At 38.9% G+C, this 17,533-nt stretch overlaps 1 protein-coding gene across 50 annotated transcripts in view; it reads left to right on the top strand.

Annotated features, from left to right (window-relative positions):
- LOC139754721 (uncharacterized) overlaps nt 1-17,533 on the top strand; it is a 201,893-nt gene that overhangs the window by 56,680 nt on the left and 127,680 nt on the right. For 3 of the 50 annotated variants that reach the window (XM_071672336.1, XM_071672338.1, XM_071672337.1), the window contains exon 5: nt 10,060-15,348. The exons of 36 other annotated variants lie outside the window; for them this stretch is intronic. In XM_071672336.1, coding sequence (XP_071528437.1) covers nt 10,060-10,335 — 276 coding nt within the window. In that variant the 3' untranslated portion in view covers nt 10,336-15,348. 11 more of the 50 variants (XM_071672344.1, XM_071672346.1, XR_011713935.1 and 8 more) reach the window with 10 other exon arrangements.

The raw sequence follows: 17,533 nt of genomic DNA, 5'->3' as shown, positions 1-17,533 counted from the left end.
TTGTCAGAGCAGGAATGAGTAGTATCTTATATATATGTATAATAAAATGATAATATATTTATTATTTATTATACTTGATAGCTGTTTCCTGCGTCAGCGAGGTAGCGCAAGGAAACAGATGAAGAATGGCCCAACAAAGTATAAAGAAAAAAAAAAAAATATATATATATATATATATATATATATATATATATATATATATATATCCTTTCTTTCTTTCAAACTATTCGCCATTTCCGGCATTAGCGAGGTAGCGTTAAGAACAGATGACTGGGCCTTTGAGGGACTACCCTCACCTGGCCCAATTCTCTGTTCCTTCTTTTGGAAAATTAAAAAAAAAATGAGAGGGGAGGATTTCCAGCCCCCTGCTCCCTCCCCTTTTAGTCGCCTTCTACGACACGCAGGGAATACGTGGGAAGTATTCTTGCTCCCCTATCCCCAAGGATAATATATATATATATATATATATATATATATATATATATATATATATATATATATATATATTTCTTTTCTTTCAAACTATTCGCCATTTCCCGCATTAGCGAGGTAGCGTTAAGAACAGAGGCCTGGGCCTTTGAGGGAATACCCTCACCTGGCCCAATTCTCTGTTCCTTCTTTTGGAAAATTAAAAAAAATGAGAGGGGAGGATTTCCAGCCCCCCGCTCCCTCCCCTTTTAGTCGCCTTCTACGACACGCAGGGAATACGTGGGAAGTATTCTTTCTCCCCTATCCCCAGGGATATATATATATATATATATATATATATATATATATATATATATATATATATATATATATATATATATATATAATATATATCATTCCAGCACATCCATCCTCCTGCGCACAACTCTATCCATAGCCCACGCCTCGCAACCATACAACATTGTTGGAACCACTATATATATATATATAATAATAATATATAATATATATATATATATGATATTTTTTTTTTTTTTTTGTCGCTGTCTCCCGCGTTTGCGAGGTAGCGCAAGGAAACAGACGAAAGAAATGGCCCAACCCACCCCCGTACACATGTATATACATACGTCCACACACGCAAATATACATACCTACACAGCTTTCCATGGTTCACCCCAGACGCTTCACATGCCCTGATTCAATCCACTGACCGCACGTCAACCCCAGTATACCACATCGATCCAATTCACTCTATTCCTTGCCCTCCTTTCACCCTCCTGCATGTTCAGGCCCCGATCACACAAAATCTTTTTCACTCCATCTTTCCACCTCCAATTTGGTCTACCACTTCTCCTTGTTCCCTCCACCTCCGACACATATATCCTCTTGGTCAATCTTTCCTCATTCATTCTCTCCATGTGCCCAAACCATTTCAAAACACCCTCTTCTGCTCTCTCAACCACGCTCTTTTTATTTCCACACATCTCTCTTACCCTTACGTTACTTACTCGATCAAACCACCTCACACCACACATTGTCCTCAAACATCTCATTTCCAGCACATCCATCCTCCTGCGCACAACTCTATCCATAGCCCATGCCTCGCAACCATACAACATTGTTGGAACCACTATTCCTTCAAACATACCCATTTTTGCTTTCCAAGATAATGTTCTGACTTCCACACAGTCTTCAAGGCTCCCAGAATTTTCGCCCCCTCCCCCACCCTATGATCTACTTCCTCTAACATGGTTCCATCCGCTGCCAGATCCACTCCCAGATATCTAAAACACTTTACTTCCTCCAGTTTTTCTCCATTCAAACTTAGCTCCCAGTTGACTTGACCCTCAACCCTACTGTACCTAATTACCTTGCTCTTATTCACATTTACTCTTAACTTTCTTCTTTCACACACTTTACCAAACTCAGTCACCAGCTTCTGCAGTTTCTCACATGAATCAGCCATCAGCGCTGTATCATCAGCGAACAACAACTGACTCACTTCCCAAGCTCTCTCATCCCTCAGACTTCATACTTGCCCCTCTTTCCAAAACTCTTGCATTCACCTCCCTAACAACCCCATCCATAAACAAATTAAACAACCATGGAGACATCACACACCCCTGCCACAAACCTACATTCACTGAGAACCAATCACTTTCCTCTCTTCCTATACGTACACACACACACACACACACACACACACATATATATATATATATATATATATATATATATATATATATATATATATATATATATATATATATAATACACATACATAAACACCCGTACACACACACACATACATACATATACATTTCAACACATACATACACAGATATATACATATACACACATATTCATACTTGCTGCCTTCATTTATTCTCATCGCCATTCTGCTACACAGGAAATAGCTATGATGATAATAATAATAATATACATTATATTAGATTATTATTATTATTATTATTATTATTATTATTATTCTTGATCACCATCTCGTACGTCAGCGAGGTAGTACTAGGAAACAAGAAGAATGGCCCATACATGCACATATACATACATTTACATATCACCATATATATACATATACGTACACACACACACACAAATATATATACACACACATATACATGTACTTGCTTGCCTTCATCCACTCCCAGCACCACCCCATCCCACAAGAAACAGTGTCGCTACTTTTTTTTAGGCAGTACCAAGAACAGATAAAGAAATGGCCTCATTTGCACACATCTACTTTCATGCTGTCATGTTTAATGTATGGAAATCAAAGACCCCCATCCACAACCAGACCCTGTAGACTTTCTGGTTTCCCTTAATTTCCCCACATTCCCTGGTCAGTGCATTGATAACACATTATCCCCCAGCATACCACATCGCTCCAATAAGCTCCATCCCTTTCATGCATCACTTCCTCCTTTATGCTCAGGCCTTGATATTCTTAACTGCTACCTTCCACCTCCACATAAATTCCTTCTTTTCCTCGTTCTCTCCATTTCTGATATGTACACCTTCATATTCGCCCTCTTCTCACTTATCCTTTCCATGTGTCCAGACCATTTCATCGCAACCCTTTCAGTGCTCTCATACATACTTCTCTTACTAACACACCTCTATCTTACCCTGTCATTTCTAATTCAGTCGTCCCTGGTCACACCACATGTTCTTGGACATTTCATTTCCATCATATCCACCATCAGATTATTTATAGAGCCCACACCTTGCATCCTTATAGTGGCGACAGGACTATAAAACCATCATGCATATCCATCCTTGCCCTTGAAGACAGTAACCTCTCTCCTCACATTCCTCAGTGTGTCCAGGACCTAAGCCCACTGATTCACCCTATGTTTCACTTCAGCTGTCATAATTGCATTCCCAGACATATCCAGTCTCAGGTATCTAAAACACTCCGCTTCCAAGTTCTCGTCATTCAAACTCACACTCCAAATGACCTTTCTTTCTTCACTGCAAAACTTGATAACCTTGCTTTTATTCACATTTATATATATTACCTAATTCCTGACCCATGAGTCCCTTTTGTCAATGTAAGGCTCTGCAGCCAGTGTTTGTTCGGAGTTCACAATTTTGTGTGGTTTGCAGTTTTGTATAATTGCTTTTGAGAGGATGGGAGACCAGGTAGGTGAGGCATAGCTTAAAGTGAAGAGGATGAATTGTTTGTATTGGATATTTAGGGATTTGTTGTCTTATCCAAAACAAGTGCCAGTTGGTGTTCTAAGAGACATTAATTTGTGTGTGGTTCTTATGTTGATGTTAATGGTATGGAGGGTGAATGTTATATATGTCATGTTGCTCAGTGGGAGAGTGTCTATTCAAGGTGACTGGAGGGTGTGAGCTGCAGTCATAGAGTGTTTAAAGATGTGGGAGTGCAGATATTCTGTTCTTGTTGAGCCAGTTATGATTATGTAATGTAGTGCTGCATGTTATTTTTATTGTGGTGTCAGGGTGTTGCATTGTAATTGTGTGGACATTTACCTGTGTGAGCACCTTCATGCTGTGGTTTGATAAAGGTAATGGGAGGTCTTGAAGGAACTCCATTGTAGAATTGAAATGTTTTAAAGGTGAGTCAGCTATGAAATAGGCCAAAAAAAAAAAAAAATAATAATAATCATAGGTGGTGCTATCATTTGTTCGAGGATGTCGAGGTACAGTGCCAGTGATGTGCATTGCCTCTTGTTACTGTACTGGAGGGAGGGGTTGTTGTTGGTGTAAGCTATCTTGTATTGTGGATATGATGTGTTACGTAACTGTGTAGCATGTTGGTATAGTGGTTGGGTCTGCATCTTGTTTAGTGTGGTTGGGAGTGGGATGTTTTCTTCGATTTTGTTTTGGATTATTTTTTCACAGTGAGGATGCTGAGAATAGAAGTGATAAAAGGCAGAAGAAAAAAGGGAAGCTGGGAGTTCTAGAGACTTCTAGGATTGGTAAGTTTTCAGGTGCTAGGAATATTTTTTGTGGCTAGGTGTGGTTAAAGATATATATATCATTTTTTTTTTATACTAAACTTACCCTGTGTAAGGTTACACTCTAAGTGAAAAAATTACTCTGGGCACTTCTTTATCATCAGGATTACAGCCTCATCAAAGAACTTTCAACCCTAAAGGAGCCCATAATTTTCCTGAAAGTAACACAGCCTTAGTGCTTAAGTAGCTTCTGGAAACAGTTCCTGTGGTAACACCAGGACCCTTAGATTATGGGCAATATATATATGTTCAGCCATATATATATGTTCCTTCTTTTGGAAAATTAAAAAAAAAAAAAAACGAGAGGGGAGGATTTCCAGCCCCCCGCTCCCTTCCCTTTTAGTCGCCTTCTACTTCCCACGTATTCCCTGTGTGTCGTAGAAGGCGACTAAAAGGGAAGGGAGTGGGGGGCTGGAAATCCTCCCCTCTCGTTTTTTTTTTTATTTTCCAAAAGAAGGAACAGAGAAGAGGCCAGGTGAGGATATTCCCTCAAAGGCCCAGTCTTCTGTTCTAACTCTCTTCGGGAAATGGCAATAGTAGAAATTATATTATTAATATTTTTATATATATTATATATAATCTATGTAATATATATATATATAAAATATATATATATATATATATATATATATATATATATATATATATATATATATATATATATATATATATATATATATATATATATATAAGTATAGTATATATATATATATGTATGTTTATGTATGTATATATGTGATGATCATAGTATGAAGGTGAAATCACACCTCGGTAGGAGTTTATACAATTTTATTTAACATGTATGTAATTTTTCTATATATGTTGCATGACATCTTTCGTGGAAACAATCCACCTCATCAGGTGCCAGTACTTAACAAAATTATTTAAATTCCAACATCACACTTGGCTCCTGCTATCCCACACCAATCCCTCTTGGCCTGGAAAGATTGGTGTTGGATGGCAGGCAGGAACCAAATGTGATGTTGAGATTTAAATAATTTTGTTAAGTTCTGGCACCTGATGATGTGGATTGTTTCCATGAAACATGTCATGCCATATGTATAGAATAATTACATACATGTTAAAATAGTATGAACTCCTACTGAGCTGTGATTTCACCTTCATACTATGATCATGGACAAGTGAGATCATCATATATATATATATATATATATATATATATATATGTATATATGTATATATGTATATATGTATATATTAATCTCTCAGCTCCATTAGAATGGAGGACGTACATTTTAAATATACATCATTTTTTACGCAAACTTGTCAAAGCATACCACCCTGACAGCAAAACTCCTATTTTAATATGTACTGGATTTAATTACAGGTGAAAATACTTTTGAACATGGAAACACTTGTATCCAAGTGTAGCCATTCTTGCCTATGACAGAACTGTCACATGTACATGACCAAGTATTACCTCTCATTAACTGGCAGCAGTGTCATAATGCAATTTTGAACATCAGAGCACTTGAACTTTCAGAAAAACTGCATCACACACACACACACACACACACACACACACACACACACACACACACACTTAAAATGTAGCTGTATATGGATAGGCTAGGAAATTGACGTAGAAGAATTATATTATTGTGCACAAAAGTAATGATCCTCTATTCATAGGTTTTAATTCAGTTAATTACCAAATATTTTTTGTTTTTTCGAAGATTGAAAATGTATATGAAGGATATTCCACTCTTTGCTTCCAAAATCTTGGAAGTCATGAATATTAGCATCATAATATGGAACGTAATATTGAGGAATTCATTGTTATTCTTTTTTTCGGTGTTGAGGGTAAGCTGTTGCTGTATTTTTCAGGGCATTGGGGTGGTTGAGGTCGGTGTATTGGGAAATGAAAATCACAGCTGGTCAAGAGTGGATGAGAAAACCCAAAGTAAACGGCATTTGTGCCCACATTGTGGAAAGAGCTTTGCTTATCCAAAAGATCTTCGTCGTCATACACTGATCCATACTGGGGAGAAGCCATTCGAGTGCCCATATTGCACTCACAGAGCCAATCATAAGAGCAACTTGAAGATGCATATTCTTTGTGTTCACGAGAAACTTTGATGAGACCTTTTGTACAGTTTTTCTGGAATTAAAGTGGATTATCTTTGTCATGAAATAAGTATATGTATCTCGTGTATGGTGATGTGTGAAACGTGGAAGTCGCTTAATGTTTGCTTTTTCATTATAGCCCGAGTAAGACGTTACCATATTTTTGCAGGGCATGGGGATAGGTGAAGTCGGTGCTATGGGAAGTTTGAGTCTTAGTAGACTGAGAGCGGTTGTGAGTTCCCACTGCAAGCGACACTTGTGTCCCCACTGTGGAAAGGGCTTTCAGTCCCCGAAGGACCTGCGGCGACATATTCTGACCCACACTGGGGAGAAGCCTTATCTCTGCCCTTTCTGTGATCACAGAGCTAATCAGAAGAGCAACTTGAAGTCTCACATGCTGTGTGTTCATAATAAAGATATTTTGTGAACCTACCAAGTTACCATTACACACATACAACAGAATGGCTGATTCATCAGTGCCTGAGGTAAATTGTCTCCAAGTGCAGGAGTTAGAGAATACTGCTTTCTTGAAGTACCTTGGATGTCGGTACTCTTTTGTTGAGGAATGTTCAGACTTTGTTACTTGAGAGTAAGACCTTGCCATATTTTTCAGGGCATTGGTGTCCGTGAAATGGAAAGTTTGAGTGACAGTAGACTGAGAGTCATCTTGGGTTCCCACAGCAAGAGACACTGTTGCCCCCACTGTGGCAAGAGCTTTCAGTCCCCCAAGGACCTGAGAAGACACATACTCACCCACACAGGGGAGAAACCATATCCCTGCCCATACTGCAGCCACAGGGCGGCTTTGAAGGGAAATCTTAAAGTGCATGTTATAACTGTTCATGGAAAAGACTTCAATCGTGGAAAAGATTTAGTACAGGCTGAAGATTTTAGACATGGAAAAGATTATCTGTGAATTTTATTGTATAGTTTTGGTTATTTTAGACAGACAGGGGTTTATACTTTCCTTGCACTCTGTGTATGTTTTATATGGTAGTACTTTTAATTCAAATTCATTTTCACCTCATTATATTTTCAGTTATATGAGGACTTGGAAATGTTGATTATCTTTTACTGAAGGGTAATGATACGGGTTTGGTAGGGATGTGCGGCTTTTTTCAAGGTGGGCTGGTGACTTAGGGTGGGTTGCGTTGTCATTGCAGGGTGTGGCCTCTGTGCACCTAGTGGGTGTGAGCCCCCGCCGGCTGTTGGGTGTCCCCAGACGCCATCCTTGCCCCCAGTGTACCCGTGCCTTCACCAGCCTTCGTGACCTGAACCGCCACTTCCTTACTCACACTGGGGAGAAGCCCTACCAGTGTCCTCACTGTCCACACCGGGCCAACAGGAAAGGCAATCTGAAGACCCACATCAGAGCTCTTCACCCTGATATTTTGTCTAGTCATTGACTATTGCACCTTTAGTACCAAAGCATATGGAATGAAGGTTTAGTGAGAGGAAATATGATTTTTATACTGATATGCTTAGTAATGTTTCATAGCAAAGAGAAAGAATTAAGAATGTAACCCCTTGTGACATGTGGATATGTTTAACATGGTTGATGCCATTATGTATGTGGAATGAAGTTGGACATCCATGAAATTGAAGTTAATTTAGAACTAATACTGCATAAGCAATATCTGCTTGAGTATTTGCCACACCAGTTTATTGTAGAACTGCTGAAAGTATTAGAAGGTAAAGAAAAGCTTGAAATGCATGGTTGCTGAGGCAAAGATTTGGTGTTTTGCAGGCGGTGGGTGGCGCCGTCAGTGAAGGTCTCTTTGTTCAGTGTCCAGCTTGTGGGAAAAAGTGCTTTGGTCGAAACCGCAAGCAGAACATGGTGCATCACATGGCCACACACAGCCGGGAGCGCCCAGTTATCTGCCCACACTGTCCCTACCGTGCGGCCTCTGAGTCTCAGCTGTATAGACATATCACAATGTTACATCTCAACACAAGCAGACCTGTTGCACCACACACTAAAGATTGCTGATATTGATGATGGAGTAGTTACAGATATGTTCGGGGAAGTTTAATCCTTGGTTCCTTAAAATCAATGTTGAAGATTGCATTCATAAGGAAAATTGGAGGTATGGAGCTGACTAAAGCCTTGTAATTATTTAATGTTGGGAATTCCTCAGATTCTGACATTGAATGGAAGGTAAGATAAGTATACCATATTCCAGTTGGACACAGCTGAGTGAATGTCTTCGCCTTCTTGCAGGCATCAGGAGAGTTGCCGACTGGGGTGAGGGTCATCCCCCATGGCCAACTAGGCCAGGGTGACCTGCATAGGTCCTTTGATGTTGCTGGGGCAACACCTATAGTGGGACTTGAATGCCCAGTGTGCGGTAAGCGGTTCCAGGGTCGTAATCGTCGGCAGAATCTAGAGCACCATCTGGTAACACATACTGGCGAACGTCGTTACCCCTGCCCTCTGTGTCCTCATCGTGCAGCTCACAAGTGGCACCTCAAGACACACCTTCTTCGTCGTCATGCCCAGCACCCTGCTCTTTCCCAGTTGCCTGGTACTTCTGCACAGCCTCCAGACAACATCCAAAGCCATGTTGAAGGCCATAGTCAACAGGCACAAGTCTAACATGATTATGTATGTATTGTCATAAGAATTATGTATGGTTAACAGTCGTCTTAGATTGAAATTCAGAAATCAGGAATGGAGGGTATCCTAGTGAAAGATGCATGTTGTTGTATTGCAGGAGTGGCGAGTCTCCCCGCTTACCTGTGATGTGTGTGGCAAAATGTTCACTGGGCGCAACCGTCGACAAAACATACAGCACCATCTGATGATCCATACAGGGGCCAAACCATTTACTTGCCCATACTGCTCTCATTGTTGCAACAGAAAAGGGAACTTGGATATGCACATACTTCGTGTTCATGGTGACTTGTTGGCAGATACACAAAATCTCAGCAGTCTTCAGCTGCCTCATCTAAATATGTCAGCCAAATAACTTAAGGTATTTGTCGAAGTGATGCAGGAAATTACATAGAAAGAGCAAGCTTTAGAAATAATGAGAAGCCAGAAGGGACTACACTGTTCCATGGAAGTTGGTCATCTGGAAAGTAATAAATATTGCGAATTTATGTGGAACTTTTTGAAAGTGCAGGCATGGGAACTGAGATTGTGCCATTTTGCAGGGGGATGTTGGGAGCCCTGGTGACGTTATACTCTGCCCAGTGTGTGGGAAAGCGTTCCATGGGCGCAGTCGGCGGTGGAAGTTGGACCGTCATATGCTACTCCACACAGGGGAGAAGCCCTACCAGTGTCCCTACTGCTCACACCGGGCTAATCAAAAAAACAACTTGCGGATGCACATACGTGCTCGGCATGAAGATTGGCCATCTCCTGCGGGAATGCTCTAAATCATGTTAATTTATGAATGCTTATGGATTTTACAGAATTCCTGCTATTTATTTCTGTATGAGCAACTGGGAGGCAGTGCAATTATTATATCAATGAACCAATGTTAAATGTTCTGAAGAGAAAGGAGAGTCTCAGTGAGAGTGATTTGTTTTGCAGGGGAAGTGTTCCATCTTAAGAGTGTCCTCAAGTTTTGGACGGCATCATCCCTCAACACGTACACTGCTACAGGCATCAGCAAAGCCATGTCCAGTGTGTGGCAAATTATTTGGAGACCGGTCCAACTTCAGACGACACATCCGTATCCACACTGGAGAAAAGCCTTACGCCTGTCCCTACTGTCCATACCGGGCAAACCAAAAAAACAACCTATGGATGCATATACATGCTCGCCATGAAGACTGGCCATCTTCTGCTGGGACATCCAAATCATAATAGCATTGAAATGTTTTTGTTGCAAAATTTCTTAAACTCATGTTCATGATTAGAAGTAGGGGAACTTTTCATTCTGCAAATATTCAATGTTCCATGTTATGAAAAGAAGGGGCAGTTTCAGTGAGGGTGATTTGTTTTGCAGGGAAGATGTACCACCTTAAGAGTGTCCTCAGGCCTGGGGCAGCATCATCCTGCATCACAAACATTGCTGCAGACATCAGCAAAGCCATGTCCAGTGTGTGGCAAATTATTTGGAGACAAGTCAAACTTCAGAAGACACATGCGTGTCCACACAGGAGAAAAGCCTTACGCCTGTCCCTACTGTTCATACCGGGCTAACCAAAACAATCAACTTAAGAAGCACATTGCTGTTTGGCATGAAGACTAGTGCACTCTTGAAGGATACTATTGGTGTAAAAATTATGCAATATTTTAATTTTGGATATGGCACCTTCAGCTAATGTATGTTGTGCATTTTTAAATCAGCAGATGGAGTGGGGTTAAGATTAAAGTCTTTCCAATCTTTGTTAGTTGTTGGTCTGAAGAGAAAGGGGGTAGTCTTAGTGAGGGTGTCGTGTTTTTGCAGGGGAAGTCCTCAACCTTCAGAGAGACCTCAGGCCTGGGGCACCATCATCCCTCCAGCCACACACTGCTACAACAACTACCGCCTTCACCTGCAAAACTTTGTCCTGTATGTGGCAGAGCGTTTGGAGGCAGGAATCGACAGTTCAACTTGGCACGACACATGCGTACCCACACAGGAGAAAAACCTTACGCTTGTCCCTACTGCCCTCACCGAGCTACTCAGAAAGTTAATTTAAAAGGCCATGTAATTACCCGTCATGGTAGAGACAAGTGGAATGAAGTGGCTGTTCAAGGGAATGATGAATCTGCTGTTACCAGTTGGATGAGCCATCCATCTGCTTTTGAAGATGACAACTATGCTACCTGAAATTCAGAGGACTTGATGAAGGACCTTGTAGATCCTCAGATGGGCCTTTTGTAAATAATTCCTCGCCATCACCGGCTTATTTCTCGCCTACAACGTTTCCAAGGCAACTAAGCTGGCATGTTGTGCTTTGCAGGGCTGTGAGAGGAAAGTTCATGTGGACGCCTTCCTTCAGTGCTCGTTATGTGGGAAGGCTTTCCACGGAGATTACCGAAAGCGCAACTTGAAGCAGCACATGTCCATTCATAGAGGTGAAAAACCATTTCTCTGCCCCTACTGCCCACACAAATCCAATCGTAAGAGTAACTTGAAGGTACACATCACTGCTGTACACTTGGGCATCGTGGGGAAAGCACAGTGATACAAGGTATCCTTATCATGATTTTCTTTTTGCTATTGTTAAGAATGTTGATTTTAGCACTTGGGTTTTAATGTATTTAAATATATTTTTTTTAACTAGTTGATAACATGGAGCACAGTGCTCCAGGATTTTATTGATCCCATTGTACAAATATGTATGTATTCATTGTATATAATTATAAATTTTAAACTGAGATTGTTTTTATTTTAACCATATATCTATTACATATTTAATTGCTCTTTCTACTTTAGTGAGATGGTGTCTGGAACAAAGAAACTGTGGCCTCTTGCACACTTCCAGTCTCTAGCTGTCTTATATATTATCCCGAAACCTGAGATAACGATCCATAGCCAGGCCCAACAGATTACATCAGTGGTTTCCAACCTTATGTATGCAGTTCCACCCCAAATCAGTGAAGAACTTTTGAGGCTCTTGGTGTTTATTCATTAATTGTAAAACCTAGTAATGGATAAATTGACCATATTATAAGTTATTGATACAAGTAGTTTATCATGAAAACACTTACCACTGGTATGTAACTGGAATAAAAAAAAGATTAGATATACGTACCTTTCTGAATATGTCCTTGAATGAGGATTTGAGTTGAAGTAAAAAGAAATTTTTTTCTCTGAAAGTTAATGCTCAGATGAACAACTTCTTGATATATGGATGCCTTTCATATAGAAACGAAAATCCTTCATTTGATTGAAAAGACATTCCTTGTTAAGATGGAAATATGGTTCCTCATTAAAATGAAAAAGAAAGAAAAAAAAAAAGCCCCCAAACTAGTAAGTAATACACCTGGGCTTGCATATATGAACAGAGGTTCCTGATGTATGGGAGAAATTGATGACAGTAGTACAATGGTCTTGCTACTCCACTGGACATATATAGATAAATAAGTATCGGTTGACTCATCTGATACTTCGGCTCATGGGCAGCTTTGACAGCATACCAATATAATGTGGTACACTGGTATGGAACAAGTGGCTTACGCCATGGTTTACCTTGACTTATATTGTATGCTGTAGTTCAGGCTATAAATTTATCATGTAGTTCCCCTTATATTACATTGCTTCAGTTCCCTCTCCAACATATTCGTTTTCATCTTGAATTTTCAAGGCTCAGTATCCCAAAGATTTACTCCTTCCATCTTTTCCTTAGTATTTGTTTCCCGTTTGCATCTTTGTCTTGTATGATCAGACCATTTCATTATGCACATGCTTCTGTCTTTAAGTCACATGCCTGGACCATTTTGGCTTACACATGCCTCAGTCTTCAGTCACATGCTCAGACTATTTCAGTACAGACTAATCTGGTGTCTTGACCAGCCATTCTCATGCCACATATCTTCAGGTATTTAATTTCTGTTGCATTTCTCTCTTCTCTCTTTTGCACAAAGATTCAAGACCTGAATCATTACAATGCTTTTTAGACTTTTACCTTAAGAAATATTCACATTTGCCCTAATACATTGGTCTTTCCCTTTTCATGCCTCGTATTGTATCTGGGACCTTAAATCTTACTTCCACCTAGTGGCTTACTGCAGGTGCTTAATTTAACCCACTGCCATGACTCCTATCATGCTAAATGAACTCCTTTCCTCTAAGTCCTTCCCAGTTAATCCTTAAACTGCATAGTTGACCCAAGGGACTTTTGTCTCTAGAAGAAAGCTTTGCTTAATAGAACAGGTATGACAAAAAAGAGTACGTATCCCTATGTTGGTTTGGTATGGATTGGAATTATCAAGCATTGAAGCAGATAAGTGGTTTTAACTTGATCCTCCTCCATAATTGTTTACTTTTTCCCACATAAGTGAGGTATTGTATGGAAACCTGAGGGCCCCATAGATCTTTCTGTAGTTTCTCCAGACTGCTTCATATGCCCTTGTTCAGTCCATTAATATCATGCTTCCCCATATATACCACATTGCTCCAATTCACTCCATCCCATGCATACCTTTCACTATTCTGTTTGTTCAGTCCCTCAGCTCTGAAAATCTTTTTCACTCCATCCTTCCATTTCCAGTTTGGTCTACCCTTCTCCTTGTCCCTTCCACATCTGAAAATGATCTTTGTTTTTTGTTTCCTCAATCCCATTATCTCCACATGGCCAGACCATTTCAACTCACCCTTTTCAGCTCTATCAACCATACTCATTATCACACACACCGCTTTTCCTGTTATTAGGTAAGAAAATATTGTACACTTCATGAAAAAAAGAAAGTGTGTGACAATTTTGGATGTATATTTATATGTACATGCCTGAAGACTGTACACATTCTACTCACATCAGATATGCATTTTTCCTGTGCATATGATTTTGCCAGTCACTTTTTTAAGGAATTATACTGCATATTTGTAAAGAAATGAATTTTACATAGAATGAATTACACAAGTATTTTTTAATTATGATAATCACTTTTTCTCTGACGTATAAGCACTAACAATATAGAAATTGCTTCTTCATTCTTAAACTGAGTGAACTTTGATAAGTTGTTTTATCTTAGGGAGAGAGGGTGGAAGCTTTTGATATTCACTCTGGGTTAACAGGCATGGTATATTTTTTCCAGCTGTGGCCTGAGAATGCTGTTGACACCAAAGTATAATTGGTAGAATCAAACATTAGCCAAAAATTAGATGAGGGTGGGAACCTTTAACTTATCACATGACAATAGCATTAGTAAACTGCATGTCATCACCTTAGGCTGGCAACTAATCACTGCTCACACATACTCCTTACTCTCCAAGCAGATACACTTTTGTTAGTTATAGGCATTTTTGTCAATCCTATCACTTGGTTTCTTCCATCATACCATCATAAATATCAAATAAGGGTCACTTTGAAAAAAAAAAATCTTGAAATTTAAGACGTTGCATAAACTGAAGAATTGAGGAAAATTAACTAAATTTTGGCTGCATCATTGTTGCTTACAGAAATGGAACATCACCATTTGGTAATGATGTTTGCTGACAGAAATGGAATGCTACAAAATTGAAATCTTGATGCTACTTTAGATACAATACCATTTTTTGTACGAGTGAAATGTGCACCAAGTACCTCTTCATCTCATTTGAACGTGGAGAAACCTTGGAAAGTTTTGTGGCACATTACCATTGCAGGTTCCAAAGATTTTGTTTTATGAAAACTAATTTGAATTGCTGAATCTTCTAAGTTTTAGTATACAATATTCAAAATCTTAAATGTACATCTTTATAGTGATTAAGTTTTGTCTGCAATGTGCCATTTGCATAGTAAAAGGGTCATATTGCCAATAGTTATGTATATTTTGAATATGGATATTGTGGGATTGAAGCAAGGTTCTTGAACTTTGGTGATCATTATTTAATGCGACGTAAAGAATACAGAGTGCATTACCAAACTATGGTGTTAGAACAACTCTGATCTTTTGACAGTGATGCATGTGCAGGATTAGTGATCTGAAGAGAGGCTTGAAATTTGTTAGTCAACCACAGGAGTAACAGATAAGTCAGTGAACCTGATATTCAGGAAGTTAAAAGAGCAGCTAGATTGCATCAAGAAAGATGTGCCTTTCCGCTTATGCGAAACAGACACTTTGCACCCATGGTCACTTAGAAATATTGTTGGTAAAGTACTTGAATCCAGCAGAAATTAGTATTGAATTTAGGTACCCTCTGTAACAACAGAAGTTAGATTTTACTAAAAAAAAAAAAAGAGAGAAGTTGGTGGTTGGGGTAAAACTTAAGAATAGAACTTGAGTGGGAGAGCTTGTCATGTGGAAAGCTTAAAAGATAAAAAGTAGCCAAAGGAGGCGACAACAAAAGGGTTGGGTTGGAGATGAAGAGACCACCACAGACATAGTTACATAAAAAGAAAATGGCAAAAATGCTGTAGTAGATATAGTAGCAAAGAAAAGAAGCAGTAAGATTATGCCCATGTCTACCATTTACTGGAAAAGGAAAATATTATCTTGTATGGTTTTAACAAATTATTTATGACATAGAAAAGAAAACTTTTCAGTATTGAAAATTTTTTCAGTGTCGTTTACATATTCTCTCTCTTGGTAATATAATTCATATTTTTTTTTTTTTTTTTTAAGTTTAATTTTCATGTTTTGTTTTTGAGGAATATTGATGCAGAAACACCTTTCTCAGTTGAGATGAGAATAAAGAAGGTCACTTAGATACTTTCGATATTTGTTGAGTGACTGAACCTTTTGGAGCTAGTATGAAATTTGGTTATGCAGCAAAAGGATTAATTTGCTGCATTTGAGTAGCAGGCTTATAACAGACCAGAGAAGTAAAGAAACTTAAACTGTCATGGTGTAATGCATACAACCATTGATGTGAAAGTGGTATATTTACTTTTGAATTAATAGCCAGCTCACAGAACATGAATTAAACAGACTTCTTTTTTATAATAATACCATGGGAATTACTCCAAAGAAGAATGTCTCAAAAGTTTAAGTAGAAGTAACAAAGCAAGTATGGACGCACCAATGAGGTAGGAATGAAAATGGTTTTGACTGGATATATCCCCTTAGACATAGGAAAGCAAAATATTAAACAAAGGCCAGAGAAAAGATGAGCAAAGAGCCATTAGTGAGGTTAAGCAATATATTAGACAAAGGTCATAGAGAAACTGTGAGCCAAGAGCCATAAGTGAGGTGAAGCAAAACCCAAATTTTTTCTAATTATTCACAATTTAAATCATGAACATTAATCACTAGTGGCCCAGTAAGACAAGGATGTACATCAGGCATATTCCAGTGGTTCCTCAAGATGAAGTATTTTTCCAGAAACTGACCTTGCACCATTGTTGCTTCTCATTCTCGTACCTGCATTGGATACAGGCAAACCTGGGAATGTATTACTGTCTTGACTTAGGAGAGTGTTTAAGTGTTGTCTAGGACCATCTTCTAACCTGCATGTTTGGATTGATGGTTTTCCTTTCTGTGTGATGAAAATGGTCACACTATCAGATAGTACATATCCGAATGCAGTGCTGAAAATAGTCACACGATCAGTAATAGTACCTATCCCAATGTGCTCCATAGAATTTCTCATCCGTTAGTTATCCATGATACGTATGTTTGTGATAATATGAGTAATAATCATTGGATTTTAGTCATTTCTGATAGCAAGCTGATACCAGTGGATGAATATGTAATAAGCATCATCTCAATTATATTTGGTCTAAACAGAGTTATTTAATTGAAAACAAAGCCTTTGACAACAAGATTGGGCATTTTTCTTTCTAAGTTACAAAACAATCATTGGATTTCAGTATCTCACAGCAAGAAAGCAAATATTTATGCCAAATGCCAAAAATCTCAATTGGGTTACATTTGAGCATTTTGAACCAGGGTACCTTGGAAACAATGCAGATTTGTGGAAAAGTGGTTTCTAAAATGACTTCTTAAAGATTTTCAGTTGTGCATGCATTGTGAGCTGGGTAGATGTCACATTCGAGGGTTCTGTAATTCCACCTCTTGACTGAATGAACATACTAGGTGTTACTGTAATATCTACGCTCCCTTGGAAGCTCCACATAATGGAAATAGCAAAGTCTGCTTGTAAGAAACTGGGCTTTTTATTTAGTTGTTGAAATTTCTTTTCTTCCAAATAGTTGCTCCACTGATACAAAAGGATTGATTTGTCCTTGTGTGGAGTACTGCTTTCACATCTGTGGTGGTTTTAGCTCTGCATCCACACTTGACAGAATTGTGCAAAGCAGTCCAACTCATCATATTTCCCATGCTAGCTTCAAAACTTGACCCACATGCTGCAGTGTTTGATCGCTTTCCTCCTCTTGTATGTATTGCTTTGGTTTTTACTCCTGAGACCTGGCTGCATATATGCCTTACCACTAGCTAGGTCATACAATATTCTTAAAACTGCTACATC

Source organism: Panulirus ornatus, chromosome 17 (genome assembly GCF_036320965.1).
Source record: "Panulirus ornatus isolate Po-2019 chromosome 17, ASM3632096v1, whole genome shotgun sequence".
Lineage (NCBI taxonomy): Eukaryota > Metazoa > Arthropoda > Malacostraca > Decapoda > Palinuridae > Panulirus > Panulirus ornatus.
This window is presented reverse-complemented; position numbering and strand designations above follow the sequence as displayed.